The sequence below is a fragment of the Panulirus ornatus genome, chromosome 7 (assembly GCF_036320965.1).
Source record: "Panulirus ornatus isolate Po-2019 chromosome 7, ASM3632096v1, whole genome shotgun sequence".
NCBI lineage: Eukaryota > Metazoa > Arthropoda > Malacostraca > Decapoda > Palinuridae > Panulirus > Panulirus ornatus.
The window spans coordinates 6,674,033-6,697,405 of NC_092230.1; the positions used below are offsets into that span (position 1 = coordinate 6,674,033).

At 41.2% G+C, this 23,373-nt stretch overlaps 1 protein-coding gene across 2 annotated transcripts in view; it reads right to left on the bottom strand.

Annotated features, from left to right (window-relative positions):
* Positions 1 to 23,373, bottom strand: part of LOC139749394 (transcription termination factor, mitochondrial-like) — an 86,252-nt gene that overhangs the window by 57,012 nt on the left and 5,867 nt on the right. For both annotated transcript variants that reach the window (XM_071663201.1, XM_071663200.1), the window contains exons 2-5: positions 15,936 to 16,125; positions 15,438 to 15,534; positions 8,816 to 9,017; positions 5,108 to 5,292 (exon numbers count right to left, since the gene is read on the bottom strand). In XM_071663201.1, coding sequence (XP_071519302.1) covers positions 5,108 to 5,292; positions 8,816 to 9,017; positions 15,438 to 15,534; positions 15,936 to 15,973 — 522 coding nt within the window. In that variant the 5' untranslated portion in view covers positions 15,974 to 16,125. The remainder of the gene's footprint in view (positions 1 to 5,107; positions 5,293 to 8,815; positions 9,018 to 15,437; positions 15,535 to 15,935; positions 16,126 to 23,373) is intronic.

Sequence of the window (23,373 nt, forward strand, 5' to 3'; positions counted from 1 at the left end):
CCATTCTGTACTCAGTCTCTCCTGGTACTTCCTCACACAAGTCTCCTTCCCAAGCTCACTTACTCTCACCACCCTCTTCACCCCAACATTCACTCTTCTTTTCTGAAAACCCATACAAATCTTCACCTTAGCCTCCACAAGATAATGATCAGACATCCCTCCAGTTGCACCTCTCAGCACATTAACATCCAAAAGTCTCTCTTTCGCGCACAATCCTACAGAGTAAAAAAAAAAGGGTACTTAACTGTGTCACTGTTATCCCTGGGGATAGGGGAGAATGAATACTTCCCACACATTCCCCACGTGTCGCAGAAGGCGACTAAAGGGGATGGGAGTGGGGGGGCTAGAAACCCTCCCCTCCTTGTATTTTAACTTTCTAAAAGGGGAAACAGAAGAAGGAGTCACGTGGGGAGTGCTCATCCTCCTCGAAGGCTCAGAATGGGGTGTCTAAATGTGTGTGGATGTAACCAAGATGAGAAAAAAGAAGAGATAGGTAGTATGTTTGAGGAAAGGAACCTGGATGTTTTGGCTCTGAGTGAAACGAAGCTCAAGGGTAAAGGGGAAGAGTGGTTTGGGAATGTCTTGGGAGTAAAGTCAGGGGTTAGTGAGAGGACAAGAGCAAGGGATGGAGTAGCACTACACCTGAAACAGGAGTGGTGGGAGTATGTGATAGAGTGTAAGAAAGTAAACTCTACATTGATATGGGTAAAACTGAAAGTTGATGGAGAGAGATGGGAGATTATTGGTGCATATGCACCTGGGCATGAGAAGAAAGATCATGAGAGGCAAGTGTTTTGGGAGCAGCTGAATGAGTGTGTTAGTGGTTTTGATGCACGAGACCGGGTTATAGTGATGGGTGATTTGAATGCAAAGGTGAGTAATGTGGCAGTTGAGGGAATAATTGGTATACATGGGGTGTTCAGTGTTGTAAATGGAAATGGTGAAGTGCTTGTAGATTTATGTGCTAAAAAAGGACTGGTGATTGGGAATACATGGTTTAAAAAGAGAGATATACATAAGTATACGTATGTAAGTAGGAGAGATGGCCAGAGAGCGTTATCGGATTACATGTTCATTGATAGGCGCGCGAAAGAGAGACTTTTGGATGTTAATGTGCTGAGAGGTGCAACTGGAGGGATGTCTGATCATTATCTTGTGGAGGCGAAGGTGAAGATTTGTAAAGGTTTTCAGAATAGAAGAATGTTGGGGTGAAGAGAGTGGTGAGAGTAAGTGAGCTTGGGAAGGAGACTTGTGTGAGGAAATACCAGGAGAGACTGAGTACAGAATGGAAAAAGGAGAGAACAAAGGACATAAGGGGAGTGGGGGAGGAATGGGATATATTTAGGGAAGCAGTGATGGCTTGCGCAAAAGATGCTTGTGGCATGAGAAGCGTGGGAGATGGGCAGATTAGAAAGGGTAGTGAGTGGTGGGATGAAGAAGTAAGATTATTAGTGAAAGAGAAGAGAGAGGCATTTGGACGATTTTTGCAGGGAAATAATGCAAATGAGTGGGAGATGTATAAAAGAAAGAGGCAGGAGGTCAAGAGAAAGGTGCAAGAGGTGAAAAAGAGGGCGAATGAGAGATGGGGTGAGAGTATCATTAAATTTTAGGGAGGATAAAAAGATGTTTTGGAAGGAGGTAAATAAAGTGCTTGAGACAAGGGAACAAATGGGAACTTCAGTGAAGGGGGCTAATGGGGAGGTGATAACAAGTGGCGGTGATGTGAGAAGGAGATGGAGTGAGTATTTTGAAGGTTTGTTGAATGTGTTTGATGATAGAGAGGCAAATATGGGATGTTTTGGTCGAGGTGGTGTGCAAAGTGAGAAGGTTAGGGAGAATGATCTGGTAAACTGAGAAGAGGTAGTAAAAGCATTGCGGAAGATGAAAGCCGGCAAGGCAGCGGGTTTGGATGGTATTGCAGTGGAATTTATCAAATAAGGGGGTGACTGTATTGTTGACTGGTTGGCAAGGTTATTTAATGTATGTATGATTCATGGTGAGGTGCCTGAGGATTGGCGGAATGCTTGCATAGTGCCATTGTACAAAGGCAAAGGGGATAAGAGTGAGTGCTCAAATTACAGAGGTATAAGTTTGTTGAGTATTCCTGGTAAATTATATGGGAGGGTATTGATTGAGAGGGTGAAGGGATATTCAGAGCATCAGATTGGGGAAGAGCAGTGTGGTTTCAGAAGTGGTAGAGGATGTGTGGATCAGGTGTTTGCTTTGAAGAATGTATGTGAGAAATACTTAGAAAAGCAAATGGATTTGTATGTAACATTTATGGATCTGGAGAAGGCATATGATAGAGTTGATTGAGATGCTCTGTGGAAGGTATTAAGAATTTATGGCGTGGGAGGCAAGTTGTTAGAAGCAGTGAAAAGTTTTTATTGAGGATGTAAGGCATGTGTACGTGTAGGAAGAGAGGAAAGTGATTGGTTCTCAGTGAATGTAGGTTTGCAGCAGGGGTGTGTGATGTCTCCATGGTTGTTTAATTTGTTTATGGATGGGGTTGTTAGGGAGGTGAACGCAAGAGTTTTGGAAAGAGAGAGCCTGGGAAGTGAGTAAGGTGTTGTTTGCTGATGATACAGCACTGGTGGCTGATTCATGTGAGAAACTGCAGAAGCTAATGACAGAGTTTGGTAAAGTGTGTGAAAGAAGAAAGTTGAGAGTAAATGTGAATAAGAGCAAGGTTGTTAGGTACAGTAGGGGTGAGGGTCAAGTCAATTAGGAGGTAAGTCTGAATGGAGAAAAACTGGAGGAAGTGAAGTGTTTTAGATATCTGGGAGTGGATTTAGCAGCGGATGGAACCATGGAAGCGGAAGTGAATCATAGGGTGGGGGAGGGGGCGAAAGTTCTGGGAGCCTTAAAGAATGTGTGGAAGTCGAGAACATGATCTCGGAAAGCAAAAATGGGTATGTCTGAAGGAATAGTGGTTCCAACAATGCTGTATGGTTGCAAGGCATGGGCTATGGATACAGTTGTGCAGAGGAGGATGGATGTGCTGGAAATGAAATGTTTGAGGACAATATGTGGTGTGAGGTGATTTGATCGAGTAAGTAATAATAGGGTAAGAGAGATGTGTGGTAATAAAAATAGTGTAGTTGAGAGAGCAGAAGAGGGTGTTTTGAAATGGTATGGTCACATGGAGAGATGAGTGAGGAAAGATTGACTAAGAGGATATATGTGTCAGAGGTGGAGGGAACGAGAAGTGGGAGACCAAATTGGAGGTGGAAAGATGGAGTGAAAAAGATTTTGAGTGATCGGCGCCTGAACATGCAGGAGGGTGAAAGGCATGCAAGGAATAGAGTGAATTGGAACGATGTGGTATACCAGGGTCAATGTGCTGTCAATGGATTGAACCAGGACATGTGAAGCATCTAGGGTAAACCATGGAAACTTCTGTGGGGCCTGGACGTGGAAAGGGAGCTGAGGTTTCGGTGCATTATTACATGACAGCTAGAGACTGAGTGTGAACAAATGGGGCCTTTGTTGTCTTTCCCTAGTGCTACCTCACACACATGAGGGGGAGGGGGTTGTTATTCCATGTGTGGTAAGGTGGCGATGGGAATGAATAAAGGCAGACAGTATGAATTATGTACATGTGTATATATGTATATGTCTGTGTGTGTATACATATGTATACATTCAGATGTATAGGTATGTACATTTGCGTGTGTGGACGTGTATGTATATACATGTGTATGTGGGTGGGCTGGGCCATTCTTTCGTCTGTTTCCTTGCGCTACCTCGCTAATGCGGGGGACCGCGGCAAAGCAAAATAAATAAATAAACAGATAATAAATAAACTGTGTTACTGATATGGGGGTAGAAAGATTGGAAGAGGTGAGAATTTAAGTATTTAAGAGCTATCTCAGGTAATCTTGGTGATATGAAAGGAGAGATAAGGAGGAGAGCAGTATATGGTCCCTTAACAGATTAAAGAAGGATAAAAATGTAAGTATGGAAGTAAAGAAAGGATTGAGGGCTACCACAGTCCTCCCAACCCTGACCTATACAGCCAAAACATGGACATGGAATAAGTCAAGCAAGAATCTAGACTATGGATATGAGCTATTTGAGAGGAGCATGCAATATGACTGACTGGAATGCAGAAAGAATGCGTGATTTACGAGAAAGCTGGTATGGCAGGGAACGCAAAAGGAATGAATTATGGAGTGGAAGAGTGGGTGAAATGTAATACTTTGCTGTGGTTTTGGCATGTAAAAGAATGTAAAACGGAGTGTTTACAAAGAGACTGTAAGACAGTATGATTGAAGTGGTTGGTGTGAGAGGAAGAGCACCTTGACATGGGGAAATAGAGTGGAAAACTACTTGAAGAATGCACGGAATAGTGTATGCAAGGAAGGCATGCAAAAACAGGGATAAGTGGAGACTCTTTTGTCGTGGCCACCCATTTGATAGGAGTTCCCAGAGGGAATGGGCATCAGAGACATAAATAGATCAGTTTGTTTATGTAAGTTTGTAAATGCAGACATTCAATTTCTGTCATTACTCTATTTCTTAGGTTGGTCCGTCTGTAAATTCTGATATCTTACAGTAGGGGACAGCGATGCTGTTTCCTGTGGGGCGGGGTGGTGCTGGGCCTGAGCCAGGTACCCATTTCATCGACCTTCCCCGAGGGGTGGATGTATAGCTGGGTTGACTGTAGACCTACTGCCACAACTAGAATTTGAACCTATGCACTAGAACCTGGACAGCTCATTAATGCATCATAGTCGAGGACACTAATCGCTACACCACAGAAGTCTACCAAGATTAAATACACATTATTTTCCAAAGCTTTCACTGAGCCTCTATGATGATTTGAGATGGTGACTAAACTGGGTTTTTTTTTTTTGTGCTACAGGTAATATCTTTGCAAAATTTGCTCACATATCGGACTCGACTTTAGAGTCATGATTTGGTTCCAGTGAAATGCTTTGCGTCTGAAGGCGAGTTACATTTTTCAGTACACCACTGCCCAAATTTGGAGATGAGTCATCAAAGTCAACCACAAGGAAATTACTTCTTAAGAAGTCCTTGAGGTATACTTATCTAATGAAGGGATTTCTGAAATAAAAAAAAAAGTTTACCTATACATTCTTACCTTTAACTTTTCTGCCAGGTAGTATAGACGATTGTTGTGATAGGGAAATTTAGCAGCCTCTGACATGAAACTTTTCTGATAAATTGATATCTGTTCTAGTGGGAAGTGACAAAATCCAAGTCCATCTGAGCAGTTTTGAAATAAGTAGGGTTCTGTCAGCTTCGCAAACTTTTCTTGAAGACTACCTGTTAAGGAGATTGAACAAAGTAAGCAAAAAATAAAGTTATGCTCCCCTGTCTAATCTTTTCTAGCTATATATCAGTATATACCTCATAATTTCTCTTGTCTTTTGTAGATATGCTCATACTATTCACTGTAAGCAAGTGGTGATTGTTGTAGCTGATATCCAATCGAACACAAAATTTTTCAACAAATGGTTTAAGACTAAGCTGATGGGTATGATACTGGCAGGTGTAGAGGTAGTGGGTAAAGGAAATGTATGGGGAAGAATCTGCACATACCATCTTGTTTTTAAAGCACAAAATATCATCAGAATGAGGCATCTTTAAGCTGAAAATATCTGATCAACTAATTTTCACAAAAAGTATCAAATAATGTAATACACATACGAACTGTTTATGAGAAAAGCAGACACAATATCATGAGTGTAAAACCTTTTCCTATAAGTTTTAATGTCTCAATAATCACTGATATCTAATAATAAATTTGAATATCGTAGCTCATAATAACAGGATTAATGCTAGTTTCAACAAGTTATATTTTCAAATAAGCTACATATAACTACAGTTTGGATAACATTGACAGTGATCTACACTAGCTAAATAGAGAAATATGCATAAACTTGATACAATGAGTGATGTGTAAGAATCATATTTCCTTATGCATAATTTTATCCCTGGGGATAGGGGAGAAAGAATACTGCTCATGTCTACTGCACACTGCAGAAGGCACCTAAAAGGAGCAGGAGTTGGGAGCTGGAAACCCTTCCCTCCTTGTATTATCACTTTCCAAAAACAGGAGCAGACGATACATCAGAGAGAAGTAGTGGGTAGAAGCATTACGCAGGAACATTAGGCAGGAACATTTGGTAGAGACATTCCGTAGAAGTTGGTAGAAACATTGGGTAGGAGCCTCTGAGAAAATGTGCCACATTTGTGCTCTGTCAGCAGCCTGTTAAGGGTGAGGCTGTAAAGGCTCAGAAGCAGCACCAGAGTTCAACAGTTATGAAGATTCTTTTGCTGTGGCAAAAGAGTCTCCATACCCGTTGAGGGAGTTCCCAAAGGCAATGGGCATCAGAGATATGGACAGATAAACAGATAGATATAAGAAATAGCCAAGCAAGGCTGTCTCAGAGACTCAAGCTACAGTGTCTGAAAGTGAACGGATGTAACCAAGAGAAGGAGGGAGAGACAGGCACTATGTTTGATGAGAGGAACCTAGGCCCAATTTTCATCCTGGTCACCCACTTTACAACCAAAGTAATGCTCACAGCATCTTTTAATGAGGGGTGTGAAAGAATATTTTCCAATATGAATTTCAATTCACCACAGATGTAGCAGAAAAATTCAGACTATTTACAAAGTTTTTCGGCATTATCATGGTGTGGTGGTGTATCAGCACAACACTTGAGTACACAAAAGCACAATCTGTCAACAGAGTGGAAAAGACACTGTTTACATACTGAGTTCTAGCCTGCAACTGACAGAGAACTGCTTCTCAGGAGTGGGCAGTTTGAATGTCCCAACATTTCCAGTCATGTTTCTGCAGGCCCCTGGTGACTCATTTATCTAGGCCTGTGCTTCCAAAAAGAAGCTATTGCACTTCACAAATAATGAAAATAGCAGTTTGTTAAACCTTTTGTTTCAAACTCTCTGCAGAACACTGGTACATGTATATAATGGAACAAAAATCTATGGGTGATACAGAAACTCAGAATACATATTTGGATACAGCTTGCAAAAATACAAGACATTTTTTTTCCATAGGGCAAAATCTTTGTTGACCAGTGTTATTTCTTCATGCACCTTTTATGCACAGCAATTGTTGCTTGACAAGTAACTCTATATCATATCTCCTATATTCATCAAAATTTTTTTTTTTTTTTTTTTTATACTTTGTCGCTGTCTCCCGCGTTTGCGAGGTAGCGCAAGGAAACAGACGAAAGAAATGGCCCAACCCCCCCCCCATACACATGTACATACACACGTCCACACACGCAAACATACATACCTACACAGCTTTCCATGGTTTACCCCAGACGCTTCACATACCTTGATTCAATCCACTGACAGCACGTCAACCCCTGTATACCACATCGCTCCAATTCACTCTATTCCTTGCCCTCCTTTCACCCTCCTGCATGTTCAGGCCCCGATCACACAAAATCTTTTTCACTCCATCTTTCCACCTCCAATTTGGTCTCCCTCTTCTCCTCGTTCCCTCCACCTCCGACACATATATCCTCTTGGTCAATCTTTCCTCACTCATTCTCTCCATGTGCCCAAACCATTTCAAAACACCCTCTTCTGCTCTCTCAACCACGCTCTTTTTATTTCCACACATCTCTCTTACCCTTACGTTACTTACTCGATCAAACCACCTCACACCACACATTTTCCTCAAACATCTCATTTCCAGCACGTCCATCCTCCTGCGCACAACTCTATCCATAGCCCACGCCTCGCAACCATACAACATTGTTGGAACCACTATTCCTTCAAACATACCCATTTTTGCTTTCCGAGATAATGTTCTCGACTTCCACACATTTTTCAAGGCTCCCAAAATTTTCGCCCCCTCCCCCACCCTATGATCCACTTCCGCTTCCATGGTTCCATCCGCTGACAGATCCACTCCCAGATATCTAAAACACTTCACTTCCTCCAGTTTTTCTCCATTCAAACTCACCTCCCAATTGACTTGACCCTCAACCCTACTGTACCTAATAACCTTGCTCTTATTCACATTTACTCTTAACTTTCTTCTTCCACACACTTTACCAAACTCAGTCACCAGCTTCTGCAGTTTCTCACATGAATCAGCCACCAGCGCTGTATCATCAGCGAACAACAACTGACTCACTTCCCAAGCTCTCTCATCCCCAACAGACTTCATACTTGCCCCTCTTTCCAGGACTCTTGCATTTACCTCCCTAACAACCCCATCCATAAACAAATTAAACAATCATGGAGACATCACACACCCCTGCCGCAAACCTACATTCACTGAGAACCAATCACTTTCCTCTCTTCCTACACGTACACATGCCTTACATCCTCGATAAAAACTTTTCACTGCTTCTAACAACTTGCCTCCCACACCATATATTCTTAATACCTTCCACAGAGCATCTCTATCAACTCTATCATATGCCTTCTCCAGATCCATAAATGCTACATACAAATCCATTTGCTTTTCTAAGTATTTCTCACATACATTCTTCAAAGCAAACACCTGATCCACACATCCTCTACCACTTCTGAAACCGCACTGCTCTTCCCCAATCTGATGCTCTGTACATGCCTTCACCCTCTCAATCAACACCCTCCCATATAATTTACCAGGAATACTCAACAAACTTATACCTCTGTAATTTGAGCACTCACTCTTATCCCCTTTGCCTTTGTACAATGGCACTATGCACGCATTCCGCCAATCCTCAAAAAATACCATGAAATATTACTTTTCTGTGGCTGGAGAAATTGCTGAAGGAAGAATCATAAAACTAAGCAAACTCTAACCACAAACCTTCAGAATGTAGAAGTATCCAAGGTATTCGTTTTATCTGGTGTGATGTGATATTGTGTTCTTTTAAGAAATCCAGTGTTTTCAAAACAGCCTTATCAGATATCTGCAGAAACCGACGGGAACAAAACATGGTGACGGCTTCTTCTCGATTTATGTCAAACAATGAATTAATTCCTTGTAGCACAGTCTCACCTACATATATCTGGAAAGAAATTAATCAGCTACATCCTCATATCCTGAGACACAAAATTTAATTGAACTGGTTGTTAGTCTACTGTGCTGGTCAATGGAACATGCAGTTAATCTAGTGATCTTACTTGCATTCATCTCAAAAAATATCACACATATCATTCAAATATAATTGTTACCTTTTTGGAAAAAGAACAAACAGACATTGTAAAGGGAATAAAGGCACTCTGTTGTGATTTGAGGTATCTCACAGCAAGAAACTACATGGGTATATACATTATTATTTTCATTATATTGCTGTTTCTCACATTAGCAAAGTAGGACCGTGAAACAGACAAACAAAGACATATCCACTCACAAACATGGGTATGTTTGAAGTAATAGTAGTTCCAACAATATTATATGGCTGCAAGGCATGGGCTATAGAGAGGAATGTATGGAGGAGGGTGGATGTGTTGGAAACAAAATGTCTGAAGACATGTTTGATCGAGTAAGTAATGAAAGGGTAAGAGAGATGTGTGGAAATAAAAAGTGTGTGGCTGAGAGAACAGAAGTGGGTGTGTTGAAATGGTTTGGACATATGGAGATAATGAGTGAGAAAAGTTTGACAAAGAGGATATATATGTCTGAGGTGGAGGGAACAAGGAGAAACAGGAGACCAAATTCGAAGTGGAAGGATGGAGTGAACAGGATTTTGAGTAAACTTACAGGAGGGTGAGAGGCGTGCAAGGAGCAAAGTGAATTGGAACGATGTGTATACCAGGGTTGATATGCTGTTAATGGACTGAACCAGGGCATATGAAATGCCTGGGGTATACCATGGAAAGGTCTGTTAGGCCTGGATGTGCATAGGGAGCTGTGGTTTTGGAGCATTACACATGACAGTTAGAGACTGAGTGTGAACGAATGTGGCCTTCTCTGTCTGTTTTCCTGGTGCTACCTCACCGAAGCAGGGGGGGGGAGCGATGCTGTTTCCCTGTGGGGCAGGGTAGCACCAGGAATGGATGAAGGCAAGCAAGTACAAATATGTACATGTGTATATGAGTGTTTTGGGAGCAGCTGAGTGAGTGTGTTAGTAGTTTTGATGCATGAGACCGGGTTATAGTGATGAGTGATTTGAATGCAAAGGTGAGTAATGTAGCAATTGAGGGAATAATTGGTGTACATAGGGTGTTCAGTGTTGTAAATAGAAATGGTGAAGAGCTTGTAGATTTGTGTGCTGAAAAAGGACTGGTGATTGGGAATACCTGGTTTAAAAAGAGAGATATACATCAGTATACATATGTAAGTAGGAGAGATGGCCAGATAGCGTGATTGGATTACATGTTCATTGATAGGCACGTGAAAGAGAGACTTTTGGATGTTAATGTGCTGAGAGGTGCAACTGGAGGGATGTCTGATCATTATCTTGTGGAGGCGAAGGTGAAGATTTGTAGAGGTTTTCAGAAAAGAAGAATGTTGGGGTGAAGAGAGTAGTGAGAGTAAGTGAGCTTGGGAAGGAGACTTGTGTGAGGAAGTACCATGAGAGACTGAGTGCAGAATGGAAAAAGGTGAGAGCAAAGGATGCAAAGGGAGTGAAGGAGGAATGGGATGTATTTAGGGAAGCAGTGATGGATTGCACAAAAGATGCTTGTGGCATGAGAAGCATGGGAGGTGGGCAGATTAGAAAGGGTAGAGAGTGGTGGGATGAAGAGGTTTGGCAGATCAGAAAGGGTAGAGAGTGGTGGGATGAAGAAGTAAGATTATTAGTGAAAGAGAAGAGAGAGGTATTTGGATGATATTTGCAGGGAAATATTGCAAATGACTGGGAGATGTATAAAAGAAAGAGGCAGGAGGTCAAGAGAAAGGTGCAAGAGGTAAAAAGGGGGCAAATGAGAGTTGGGGTGAGAGAGTATCATTAAATCTTAGGGAGAATAAAAAGATATTTTGGAAGGAGGTAAATAAAGTGCATAAGACAGGAAAACAAATGGGAACATTGGTGAAGGGGGCTAATGGGGAGGTAATAACAAATAGTGGTGATGTGAGAAGATGGAGTGAGTATTTTGAAGGTATGCTGAATGTGTTAGAGGATAGAGTGGCAGATATAGGGTGTTTTGGTCGAGGTGGTGTGCGAAGTGAGAGGGTTAGGGAGAATGATTTGGTAAACAGAGAAGAGGTAGTAAAAGCTTTGCAAAAGATGAAAGCCGGCAAGGTGGTGGGTATGGATGGTATTGCAATGAAATTTAGTAAAAAAGGGGGAGACTGTGGTGTTGGCTGGTTGGTAAGGATAATTAATGTATGTATGGCTCATGGTGATGTGCCTGAGGATTGGTGGCATGCATGCATAGTGCCATTGTACAAAGGCAAAGGGGATAAAGGTGAGAGCTCAAATTACAGAGGTATAAGTTTGTTGAGTATTCCTGGTAAATTATATGGGAGGGTATTGATTGAGAGGGTGAAGGCATGTACAGAGCATCAGATTGGGGAAGAGCAGTGTGGTTTCAGAAGTGGTAAAGGATGTGTGGAGCAGGTGTTTGCTTTGAAGAATGTGTGAGAAATACTCAGAAAAACAAATGGATTTGTATGTAGCATTTATGGATCTGGAAAAGGCATATGATAGAGTTGATAGAGGTGCTCTGTGGAAGGTATTAAGAATATATGGTGTGGGAGGCAAGTTGCTAGAAGCATTGAAAAGTTTTTATCGAGGATGTATGGCATGTGTATGAGTAGGAAGAGAGGAAAGTGGCTGGTTCTCATTGAATGTCGGTTTGCGGCAGAGGTGCATGATGTCTCCATGGTTGTTTAATTTGTTTATGGATGGAGTTGTTAGGGAGGTGAATGCAAGAGTTTTGGAGAGAGGGGCAAGTATGCAGTCTGTTGTGGATGAGAGGGCTTGGGAAGAGAGTCAGTTGTTGTTTGCTGATGATACTGCAATGGTGGCTGAATCGGGTGAGAAACTGCAGAAGCTGGTGACTGAGTTTCGTAAAAAGTGTGAAAGAAGAAAGCTGAGAGTAAATGTGAATAAGAGCAAGGTTATTAGGTACAGTAGGGTTGAGGGACAAGTCAACTGGAAGGTAAGTTTGAATGGAGAAAAACTGGAGGAAGTGAAGTGTTTTAGATATCTGGGAGTGGATTTGGCAGCGGATGGAACCATGGAAGCAGAAGTGAGTCACAGGGTGGGGGAGGGGGCAAAAGTTCTGGGAGCGTTGAAATATGTGTGGAAGGTGAGAGCATTATCTCGGAAAGCAAAAATGGGTATGTTTGAAGGAATAGTGGTTCCAACAATGTCATATGGTTGCGAGGCATGGGCTATAGATAGAGTTGTGCAGAGGAGGGTGGATGTGCTGGAAATGAGATGTTTGAGGATAATATGCGGTGTGAGGTGGTTTGATCGAGTAAGTAATGAAAGGGTAAGAGATATGTGTGGTAATAAAAAGAGTGTGTTCGAGAGAGCAGAAGAGGGTGTTTTGAAATGGTTTGGTCACATGGAGAGAATGAGAGAGGAAAGATTAACAAAGAGGATATATGTGTCTCAGGTGGAGGGAACGAGGAGACGTGGGAGACCAAATTGGAGGTGGAAGGATGGAGTGAAAAAGATTTTGAGCAATCGGGGCTTGAACATGCAGGAGGGTGAAAGGCGTGCAAGGAATAGAGTGAATTGGAATGATGTGGTATACCGAGGTCAACGTGCTGTCAATGGATAGAACCAGGGCATGTGAAGCATATGGGGTAAACCATGTAAAGTTTTGTGGGGCCTGGATTTAGAAAGGGAGCTGTGGTTTCGATGCATTATACATGACAGCCAGAGACTGAGTGTGAACAAATGTGGCCTTTGTTGTCTTTTCCTAACACTACCTCGCGTGCATTAGGGGAGAGGGGGTTGTCATTCCACGTGTGGCTGGGTGGTGACAGGAATGAATGAAGGGAGCAAGTATGAATTATGTACATGTGTACATATGTACATGTCTGTGTATGTATATGTATGTATATGTTGAAATGTATAGGTATGTATATGAGCGTGTTTGAACGTGTATGTATATACGTGTGTATGTGGGTGGGTTGGGCAATTCTCTCGTCTGTTTCCTTGCGCTACCTCGCTGACGCGGGAGACAGCGACAAAGTATAATAAATAAATAAATATGAGGGTATCGGCCATTCTTCATCCGTTTCCTGATGCTACCTTACCAATGCAAGAAACGGTGATCAAGTATAATTATATCAATAATAATAATAATGGAGAAAAACTGGAGGAAGTGAAATGTTTTAGATATCTGGAAGTGGATTAAGCAGCGGATGGAACCATGGAAGCAGAAGTGAGTCACATGGTGGGGGAGGGGGCAAAGGTTCTGGGAGCGTTGAAGAACGTGTGGAAGGCGAGAACAATATCTTGGAGAGCAAAAATGGGTGTTTGAAGGAACAGTGGTTCCAACAATGTTATATGGTTGTAAGGCATGGGCTATAGATAGGGTTGTGCAGAGAAGGGTGGATGTGCTGGAAATGAGATGTTTGAGGACAATATGTAGTGTGAGGTGGTTTGATCGAGTAAGTAATGAAAGGGTAAGAGAAAAGTGTGGTAATAAAAAGAGTGTGGCTGAGAGAGCAGAAGAGGGTGTATTGAAATGGTTTGGTCACATGGAGAGAATGAATGAGGAAAGATTGACAAAGAGGATATATATGTATCAGAGGCGGAGGGAACTAGAAGTGGGAAACCAAATTGAAGGTGAAAGGATGGAGTGAAAAAGATTTTGAGCAATCGGGGCCTGAACATGCTGGAGGGTAAAAGGCGTGCAAGGAATACAGTGAACTGGAACGATGTGGTATACTGGGGTCAACGTGCTGTCAATGGATTGAACCGGGGCATGTGAAGCGTCTGGGATAAACCATGGAAAGTTTTGTGGGGCCTGGATGTGGAAAGGGAGCTGTGGTTTTGGTGCATTACACATGACAGCTAGAGACTGAGTGTGAACGAATGTGGCCTTTGTTGTTTTTTCCTAGTGCTACCTTGCCCGCACGCGGGGGGGAGGGGGGTGTCATTTCATGTGTGGCGCGATGGCAGCGGGAATGATTTAAGGCAACATGTATGAATATGTATATGTGTATATATGTATATGTCTGTGTATGTATATATATGTATATGTTGAAATGTATAGGTATGTATATGTGCGTGTGTGGGCGTTTATGTATGTACATGTGTATGTGGGTGGGTTGGGCCATCCTTTCGTCTGTTTCCTTGCGCTACCTTACTAACATGAGAGACAGCGTCAAAGCGTTATAATAATAATAAGAATAATAATAATGATAATGATGATAATAATACAACTACTACTACTACTAATAATACTAAAAAAAATAATAAAAGCACATAACACAAACCATGTACTGTCCTAAAACATTTCATTTCCATCACACCCACCCTCCTCTTGCACATGCCATCATTGGTTCCCTATATATCTCTTATGCCTCATCCACTCCCCTCACTTCATTTGTTCTCACCTTTTGCCATTCTACACTTAATCTCTGCTGGTATTTCTTCACACAAGTCTACTTTCCAAGCTCACTTACTCTCACTACTCTGTTCTCCCAGACATTGTTTCCTCTTTTTAGAAAACCTGTATAAATCTTCACCCTCGCCTTTACAAGACAGTGATCAGATATCCCACCAGCCACCCCTCTCAGTACATTTACATCCTAAAGTCTATCTTATATGCCTACCATTAATACATAATATGATTATGCACAATGACAATCTCTCCTACTCACATACGTATTCTTATGTATATCCCTTTTTAATCTGTGATAATCACCAGTCTTTTTTAAACACAACTCCACAAGCTCTTCACCATTTCTACTCGTATCACTAAATACCCTCTGCAAACTGATCATACTTTCAACTGTCACATTATTCACCTTCGCATTTAAATGACCCATCACTAATACCCAGCTGCAAACTCATACTTTCAACTGTCACATTGTTCACCTTTGCATTTAAATGACCCATCACTAATACCCAGTCTCATACTCCAAAACTTCTGACACAATCACTCAGCAGCTACTAAAACAGTCATGTCTGCAACTATATATCTGACTGCCTACAGCTGCTTCAGCAGGAATCTTTGTTTTCGACCCATCATATACAGTTTCCCTCAGTGAAAAGCCTTTCCAAGGTCCACAAAGCATTTACAATATGTATCACAGTACAGCATTTCCATCTTTTCTCTGCAAATATTCTGAGCACTGATATCTTGTATGGTAGGCCAAAAAAAAAATGTTAATTACTTATGTTTAAAGGTATACCACTTGTTTTGATTTTCAATATCCTGGAGAAAACTCAGCCTTAAGATAAAATACAAGAGTACAAGACACACAAATCTAACTTCTGTAAAGATATAGCCACAAAAATATGTGCTCTATTAAATCATCAAAATAATGAGGACATACATTGTACAACACTTACTTCCTTCCTGGAACCTTTAACTTCAATACTTTTTCTGTCTTGCCAATTAAACTCTCCTTCAGGAGAACATTCTTCCCCAAGTATGTCTGCTGCTTTACTGTAAATTGGAAAATTATAAACCAAATGATTAAGTTACTAATCATGTTACCACTTCATACATTTCAAAGCAAAAAAAAATTACTGAGCCCATCAATATGGATTCACAAATGCACACCAGAGGAAATGTATAAACTAAAAATGAATTATCACATCCTAAATGGGATGAGAGAGTTTGAAATGCAAGTGTACAGTACCAAAAAAGACTTTATCTGTTAACCAACATACATATATTTTCATCAGTTAGTTTCATAGATTCTTTCTTCCATAAAAAGCCCATTGCATCATTATGAGTTAAAGTTCTAATAACATTTCAAAAACATACCAAAAAAATTTTAATGTTATCAAACCAAAAGTAATAGCCACTCATGGAAAAACAAAAATCGTAGTTTATCATCATACCTTTTATGTGGTAATCTGGCTTTTGTAGATAAAACCATGCCTCCTGTAGCATTGCAGAACACAGCATCCTGAAGTGCTCGGTTTTTGTTTAACACACATCTTGTGTTTAATGTTTGTAATATTTGTAATGCTGGAGCAGCTGTAGTGCCATGCCAGAAACAGATATATCTAGGATGGGAATTCGGCAGTGCTGTAAAATTTATGAACTGTAAGGTAAGCAATCTCTACTTTATATTTTTTATATTATACTTTGTCGCTGTCTCCCGCGTTTGCGAGGTAGCGCAAGGAAACAGACGAAAGAAATGGCCCAACCCCCCCCCATACACATGTATATACATACGTCCACACACGCAAATATACATACCTACACAGCTTTCCATGGTTTACCCCAGATGCTTCACATGCCTTGATTCAATCCACTGACAGCACGTCAACCCCGGTATACCACATCGCTCCAATTCACTCTATTCCTTGCCCTCCTTTCACCCTCCTGCATGTTCAGGCCCCGATCACACAAAATCTTTTTCACTCCATCTTTCCACCTCCAATTTGGTCTCCCTCTTCTCCTCGTTCCCTCCACCTCCGACACATATATCCTCTTGGTCAATCTTTCCTCACTCATTCTCTCCATGTGCCCAAACCACTTCAAAACACCCTCTTCTGCTCTCTCAACCACGCTCTTTTTATTTCCACACATCTCTCTTACCCTTACGTTACTCACTCGATCAAACCACCTCACACCACACATTGTCCTCAAACATCTCATTTCCAGCACATCCATCCTCCTGCGCACAACTCTATCCATAGCCCACGCCTCGCAACCATACAACATTGTTGGAACCACTATTCCTTCAAACATACCCATACTTTATGCTCCCAAAATAATTACTATCACCTTTCTTGCCAAAAACTTAAGTTATGAAAACTTTCATGAAAACCCATTTTTTGCTGAGGTGATATTCCTAGAGCATGAGATATAGGAAACCCATCTGATTTCTGGTGAAGAGATGTCAACCTCATACACTCTCTGTGAAGCATCCAAAATGTGACTGCAGCCACTCACTCATTTCAAGCCCACCAGCAGCCAATCAGTGCCTGGTACCAAACTGTCATAAGCCCACTCAATCCCAAACAATAAGAGCTCTCAATCTGTAGATCATAAGCACCAACCAAATGGCAGTCAAAGAAGGTACAGAGAAAAACAATGTCGAGTGAAAAAAAAAAAAATACTCAGGTTTATCATTCTCAAAATCTACATTTTTCTCCTGTATAGTCTATCCCACTAGCATTGAAGCATACCCAAATGAAGGAGGAGGGCTTTGAAAAAAAAGAAATTTGGATAAGACTAAAACCGATAGCAAAGGTAAATACCTTCATCTGTGAGACAAAGGCACACTGGAATCTAGCTTTCCAAAAGGAGGAATACCTTGAGCCACAAAGGGTTGATAAAAAATATGTCTAAACTAAAGCAGCATCAAACAAAGGTGGAGGAACAATATCGAAGGCCCCATTTTTTTTATTTCCTTCAATAAAAGGCTTCTGAGGAGGGCTAAGGTATAAGGCCACCATCGCCTCCTCACATGCTCTAACAAAATGACCAGGATGAGCAAGTAACATGAGTTTCTTAATCCACACACAGATATTTCTCACCAAAAGAGGTTAGAGGGTGCACAAATAAAAGGCCGTCTCGGTAATCTTTAGTTCAATCCAAAAGGTTTCAAAGAGATTTAACTAGACATGAGACATGATGCTGTCTTAACGAAGTCTTCCAAGAGTGGATGGTAACAGGGCTTCTTCTAAATCTAATGGTTTCATTCTCAGCCAAAAGTCTGGGGTCTGGGTTTATCTTTACCCGCAGGAGATTGACATCAAAGACAAGATGATTCCTGTGCCTAGACAAAGTGTGGAATTCACTAACCCTCCTCCCAGAGCCCAGTAGTATAAGGAAAGAAGAGTTCTTAAAAGATGTCTAGGAACTAAACTGTCAGAAAGATTATCAAACTCCAAAAAAGGTGTAATACTTTGAAAGACCCCATTTGGGCCATGGGGTAGAAGCAACTGGTCTCCTCAGAAAGGAAGACCTGAGAAATTTATCTCGAATAAGGCCTATCAGATTAATACCAAAACCTAGACATAGGTGTTCTTGATGGGCACCTTTATAAGAGACAACTGCATTACCAGCCTTTGTTCTTGTCACAGAAAAGGCTAGACACTTCAAACATAGGGCATCAGTCACTTCTGAGGCATCAGATCCTTCCAATAAAGATCGACAGGTTTTCCTGACTGAATGGTACTGCCTTGAGAGGAAGGGCCAATTTTATGAGAAAGGTCATCTGATAAGCATTTTCCAAACTGCTGCCAGTAGAGAGAAAAAAAATCCATATATGTAAATTTCAGTATCCAATTCTCTGAGTCCAGAGTACTGCAAAAACACTAAGGTAGTCTTGGAGAATTCGAGGAATCAACCGAGATGTAATTACGCATTTGTTTTTAACTATTTGTATTGTGTAGGGAGGGAGTTTTAAACTCATGGGAACCCAACTGTTGAACATTCCCACTTTGGAGCTAACAGCAGAAATGTATCCAAAAAACTAGCTCATTTTAAAGAACCTTTTCCCAGAGGATTAACTTGGAAGAGAGATAATAACTGCCTCCAACAGAGCAACTGTTGCAACTACCATTATGTCTTAAACTACAGTAACAAATACGAAGGCTCTGGTTCTGGCGGCAAAGAGATCCACTCACAGTGCTTCTCTTCTAAGGAAAGGATCCGACATTCCCTCCTTCTCTCACGATATTTTTGTTGAAATAATCACATACCTCTTGAAAATGAGAGGCTTGGATTAAAAATCCTTTGGACAGAGCCTGGCTACTAAGTTGGGTAACAACTGTATAGGTTTGGTTAGGGGTACAAACATTACTACCCTAGCCTAGAAAAACACTGGGGAGGGGGGTGAAACTTCAGGGGATCTAAATATATTCCTATTTTTTTCTTAATAGACCAAATGGCATTAATTAAGGTGATAATGGTTTAATATATATATATATATATATATATATATATATATATATATATATATATATATTTTTTTTTTTTTTTTTCATACTTTGTCGCTGTCTCCCGCGTTTGCGAGGTAGCGCAAGGAAACAGACGAAAGAAATGGCCCAACCCCCCCCCATACACATGTATATACATACGTCCACATACGGAAATATACATACCTACACAGCTTTCCATGGTTTACCCCAGACGCTTCACATGCCTTGATTCAATCCATTGACAGCACCTCAACCCCGGTATACCACATCGCTCCAATTCACTCTATTCCTTGCCCTCCTTTCACCCTCCTGCATGTTCAGGCCCCGATCACACAAAATCTTTTTCACTCCATCTTTCCACCTCCAATTTGGTCTCCCTCTTCTCCTTGCTCCCTCCACCTCCGACACATATATCCTCTTGGTCAATCTTTCCTCACTCATCCTCTCCATGTGCCCAAACCACTTTAAAACACCCTCTTCTGCTCTCTCAACCACGCTCTTTTTATTTCCACACATCTCTCTTACCCTTACGTTACTCACTCGATCAAACCACCTCACACCACACATTGTCCTCAAACATCTCATTTCCAGCACATCCATCCTCCTGCGCACAACTCTATCCATAGCCCACGCCTCGCAACCATACAACATTGTTGGAACCACTAGTCCTTCAAACATACCCATTTTTGCTTTCCGAGATAATGTTCTCAACTTCCACACATTCTTCAAGGCCCCCAGAATTTTCGCCCCCTCCCCCACCCTATGATCCACTTCCGCTTCCATGGTTCCATCCGCTGCCAGATCCACTCCCAGATATCTAAAACACTTCACTTCCTCCAGTTTTTCTCCATTCAAACTCACCTCCCAATTGACTTGACCCTCAACCCTACTGTACCTAATATATATATATATATATTATTACTTTTTTTTATTATACTTTGTCGCTGTCTCCCGCGTTTGCGAGGTAGCGCAAGGAAACAGACGAAAGAAATGGCCCAACCCCCCCCATACACATGTATATACATACGCCCACACACGGAAATATACATACCTACACAGCTTTCCATGGTTTACCCCAGACGCTTCACATGCCTTGATTCAATCCACTGACAGCACGTCAACCCCGGTATACCACATCGCTCCAATTCACTCTATTCCTTGCCCTCCTTTCACCCTCCTGCATGTTCAGGCCCCGATCACACAAAATCTTTTTCACTCCATCTTTCCACCTCCAATTTGGTCTCCCTCTTCTCCTTGTTCCCTCCACCTCCGACACATATATCCTCTTGGTCAATCTTTCCTCACTCATCCTCTCCATATGCCCAAACCACTTCAAAACACCCTCTTCTGCTCTCTCAACCACGCTCTTTTTATTTCCACACATCTCTCTTACCCTTACGTTGCTCACTCGATCAAACCACCTCACACCACACATTGTCCTCAAACATCTCATTTCCAGCACATCCATCCTCCTGCGCACAACTCTATCCATAGCCCACGCCTCGCAACCATACAACATTGTTGGAACCACTATTCCTTCAAACATACCCATTTTTGCTTTCTGAGATAATGTTCTCGACTTCCACACATTCTTCAAGGCCCCCAGGATTTTCGCCCCCTCTCCCACCCTATGATCCACCTCCACTTCCATGGTTCCATCCGCTGCCAGATCCACTCCCAGATATCTAAAACACTTCACTTCCTCCAGTTTTTCTCCATTCAAACTCACCTCCCAATTGACTTGACCCTCAACCCTACTGTACCTAATAACCTTGCTCTTATTCACATTTACTCTTAACTTTCTTCTTCCACACACTTTTCCAAACTCAGTCACCAGCTTCTGCAGTTTCTCACATGAATCAGCCACCAGCGCTGTATCATCAGCGAACAACAACTGACTCACTTCCCAAGCTCTCTCATCCCCAACAGACTTCATACTTGCCCCTCTTTCCAAAACTCTTGCATTTACCTCCCTAACAACCCCATCCATAAACAAATTAAACAACCATGGAGACATCACACACCCCTGCCGCAAACCTACATTCACTGAGAACCAATCACTTTCCTCTCTTCCTACACGTACACATGCCTTACATCCTCGATAAAAACTTTTCACTGCTCCTAACAACTTGCCTCCCACACCATATATTCTTAATACCTTCCACAGAGCATCTCTATCAACTCTGTCATATGCCTTCTCCAGATCCATAAATGCTACATACAAATCCATTTGCTTTTCTAAGTATTTCTCACATACATTCTTCAAAGCAAACACCTGATCCACACATCCTCTACCACTTCTGAAACCACACTGCTCTTCCCCAATCTGATACTCTGTACATGCCTTCACCCTCTCAATCAATACCCTCCCATATAATTTACCAGGAATGCTCAACAAACTTATACCTCTGTAATTTGAGCACTCACTCTTATCCCCTTTGCCTTTGTACAATGGCACTATGCACGCATTCTGCCAATCCTCAGGCACCTCACCATGAATCATACATACATCAAATAACCTTACCAACCAGTCAACAATACAGTCATCCCCTTTTTTAATAAATTCCACTGCAATACCATCCAAACCTGCTGCCTTGCCGGCTTTCATCTTCCGCAAAGCTTTTACTACCTCTTCTCTGTTTCCCAAATCATTTTCCCTAACCCTCTCACTTTGCACACCACCTCGACCAAAACACCCTATATCTGCCACTCTATCATCAAACACATTCAACAAACCTTCAAATTACTCACTCCATCTCCTTCTCACATCACCACTACTTGTTATCACCTCCCCATTAGCCCCCTTCACTGAAGTACCCATTTGCTCCCTTGTCTTACGCACTTTATTTACCTCCTTCCAGAACATCTTTTTATTCTCCCTAAAATTTAATGATACTCTCTCACCCCAACTCTCATTTGCCCTCTTTTTCACCTCTTGCACCTTTCTCTTGACCTCCTGTCTCTTTCTTTTATACATCTCCCACTCATTTGCATTTTTTCAGAAAATATGGGTTTACCTATCATAAACACTGGTATTATGCTTGTATAATATAAACAGAATCTTTAAAAATTTCACCGAACCCCATCCATTAGTTAAAATGATGATAGAAATATACTAACATTATCTTGCAAGTGATCCCATGATCACTGTTGTCTATTTGTTTGCATCTCGTACTATGATGCTGTGCAGTACCATAGGTGCAACTGTTCAATTTCAACAAGTTTATTGAAATGTGTGTTAAATTTTGACTACCAGTAGAGCTTGTAAGAAGCTTTCATGGGTTCCGTTAATTTTTCTACCACTGTGTTTCTGACTTTAGCCAACCCCAAATTCTCCCTGACATTCTACCATTGCATCATCTAATATCGTTCACTAACTGTAAATGCCCTAATCCATGCTCCCAAACTGCTCTTGTATTGTTAAAGACTACAATAGTAAGTAAAAGACTGATGTTCTAGACAAATAATATGCTTACATGTTGAGTGCTTCACCTACTTTTACATTTATCATCTCACATTTTCCCTGATACTCACAGCCCTCCCTACTAATGAGTATTTCAGTATTGCACTTTTGAGGAAAAAAATAATCCCAATCATGCTCCCTCATCTTTCTTTATCTATCATCCATGCATACTAGAACTTTTTCTAAGCACGATTAGGTTAGGTTTGATTAGATTATATTAGGTTAAGTTAGGTTAGGTTAGGTTAGATTAGATTATGTTAGGTTAAGTTAGGTTAGATTAGGTTAGGTTAGGTTAGATTAGATATGTTATGTTAGGTTAGGTTCGATTAAGGTTAGGTTAGGTCAGGATCTTCCGCTAATTCCTGAAATATTAATTTTTTTGGGTTTGTTAGAGATAAAACTGTGGTTTAATTAGTTTGTTAGAGATAAAATTGTGGTTTGATTAGTTTGTTAGAGATAAAACTATGGTTTGATCAGTTTGTTAGTGATAAAACTGTGGCTTAATTAGTTTGTTAGAGATAAAACTGTGGTTTAATTAGACTGTTAGAGATAAAACTGTGGTTTAATTAGTTTGAGATAAAACTGTGGTTTAATTAGACTGTTAGAGATAAACTGTGGTTTAATTAGTCTGAGATAAAACTGTGGTTTAATTAGGGCCACATTAACCTAATCCACGTGCAAGTTATCAGGGAAGGTGCCTATCCACACACACACACACATTCAATTTGGATACCAAATAATGTTGGGCTACTATGATACTGGATAATGCCAGAGTAAAGTGATCAATCACCATCATTTCAGACTACTCATTAAATTTTAATCATCCATTTGTGTTTGTCTCTCGCCACGTTCATGCTTCACCTTCATTTAAATATGGAAATAGTAGTGTCATTGCACTACTATATGGCAGGATCTCAATAAAAATCACCTTGTTAA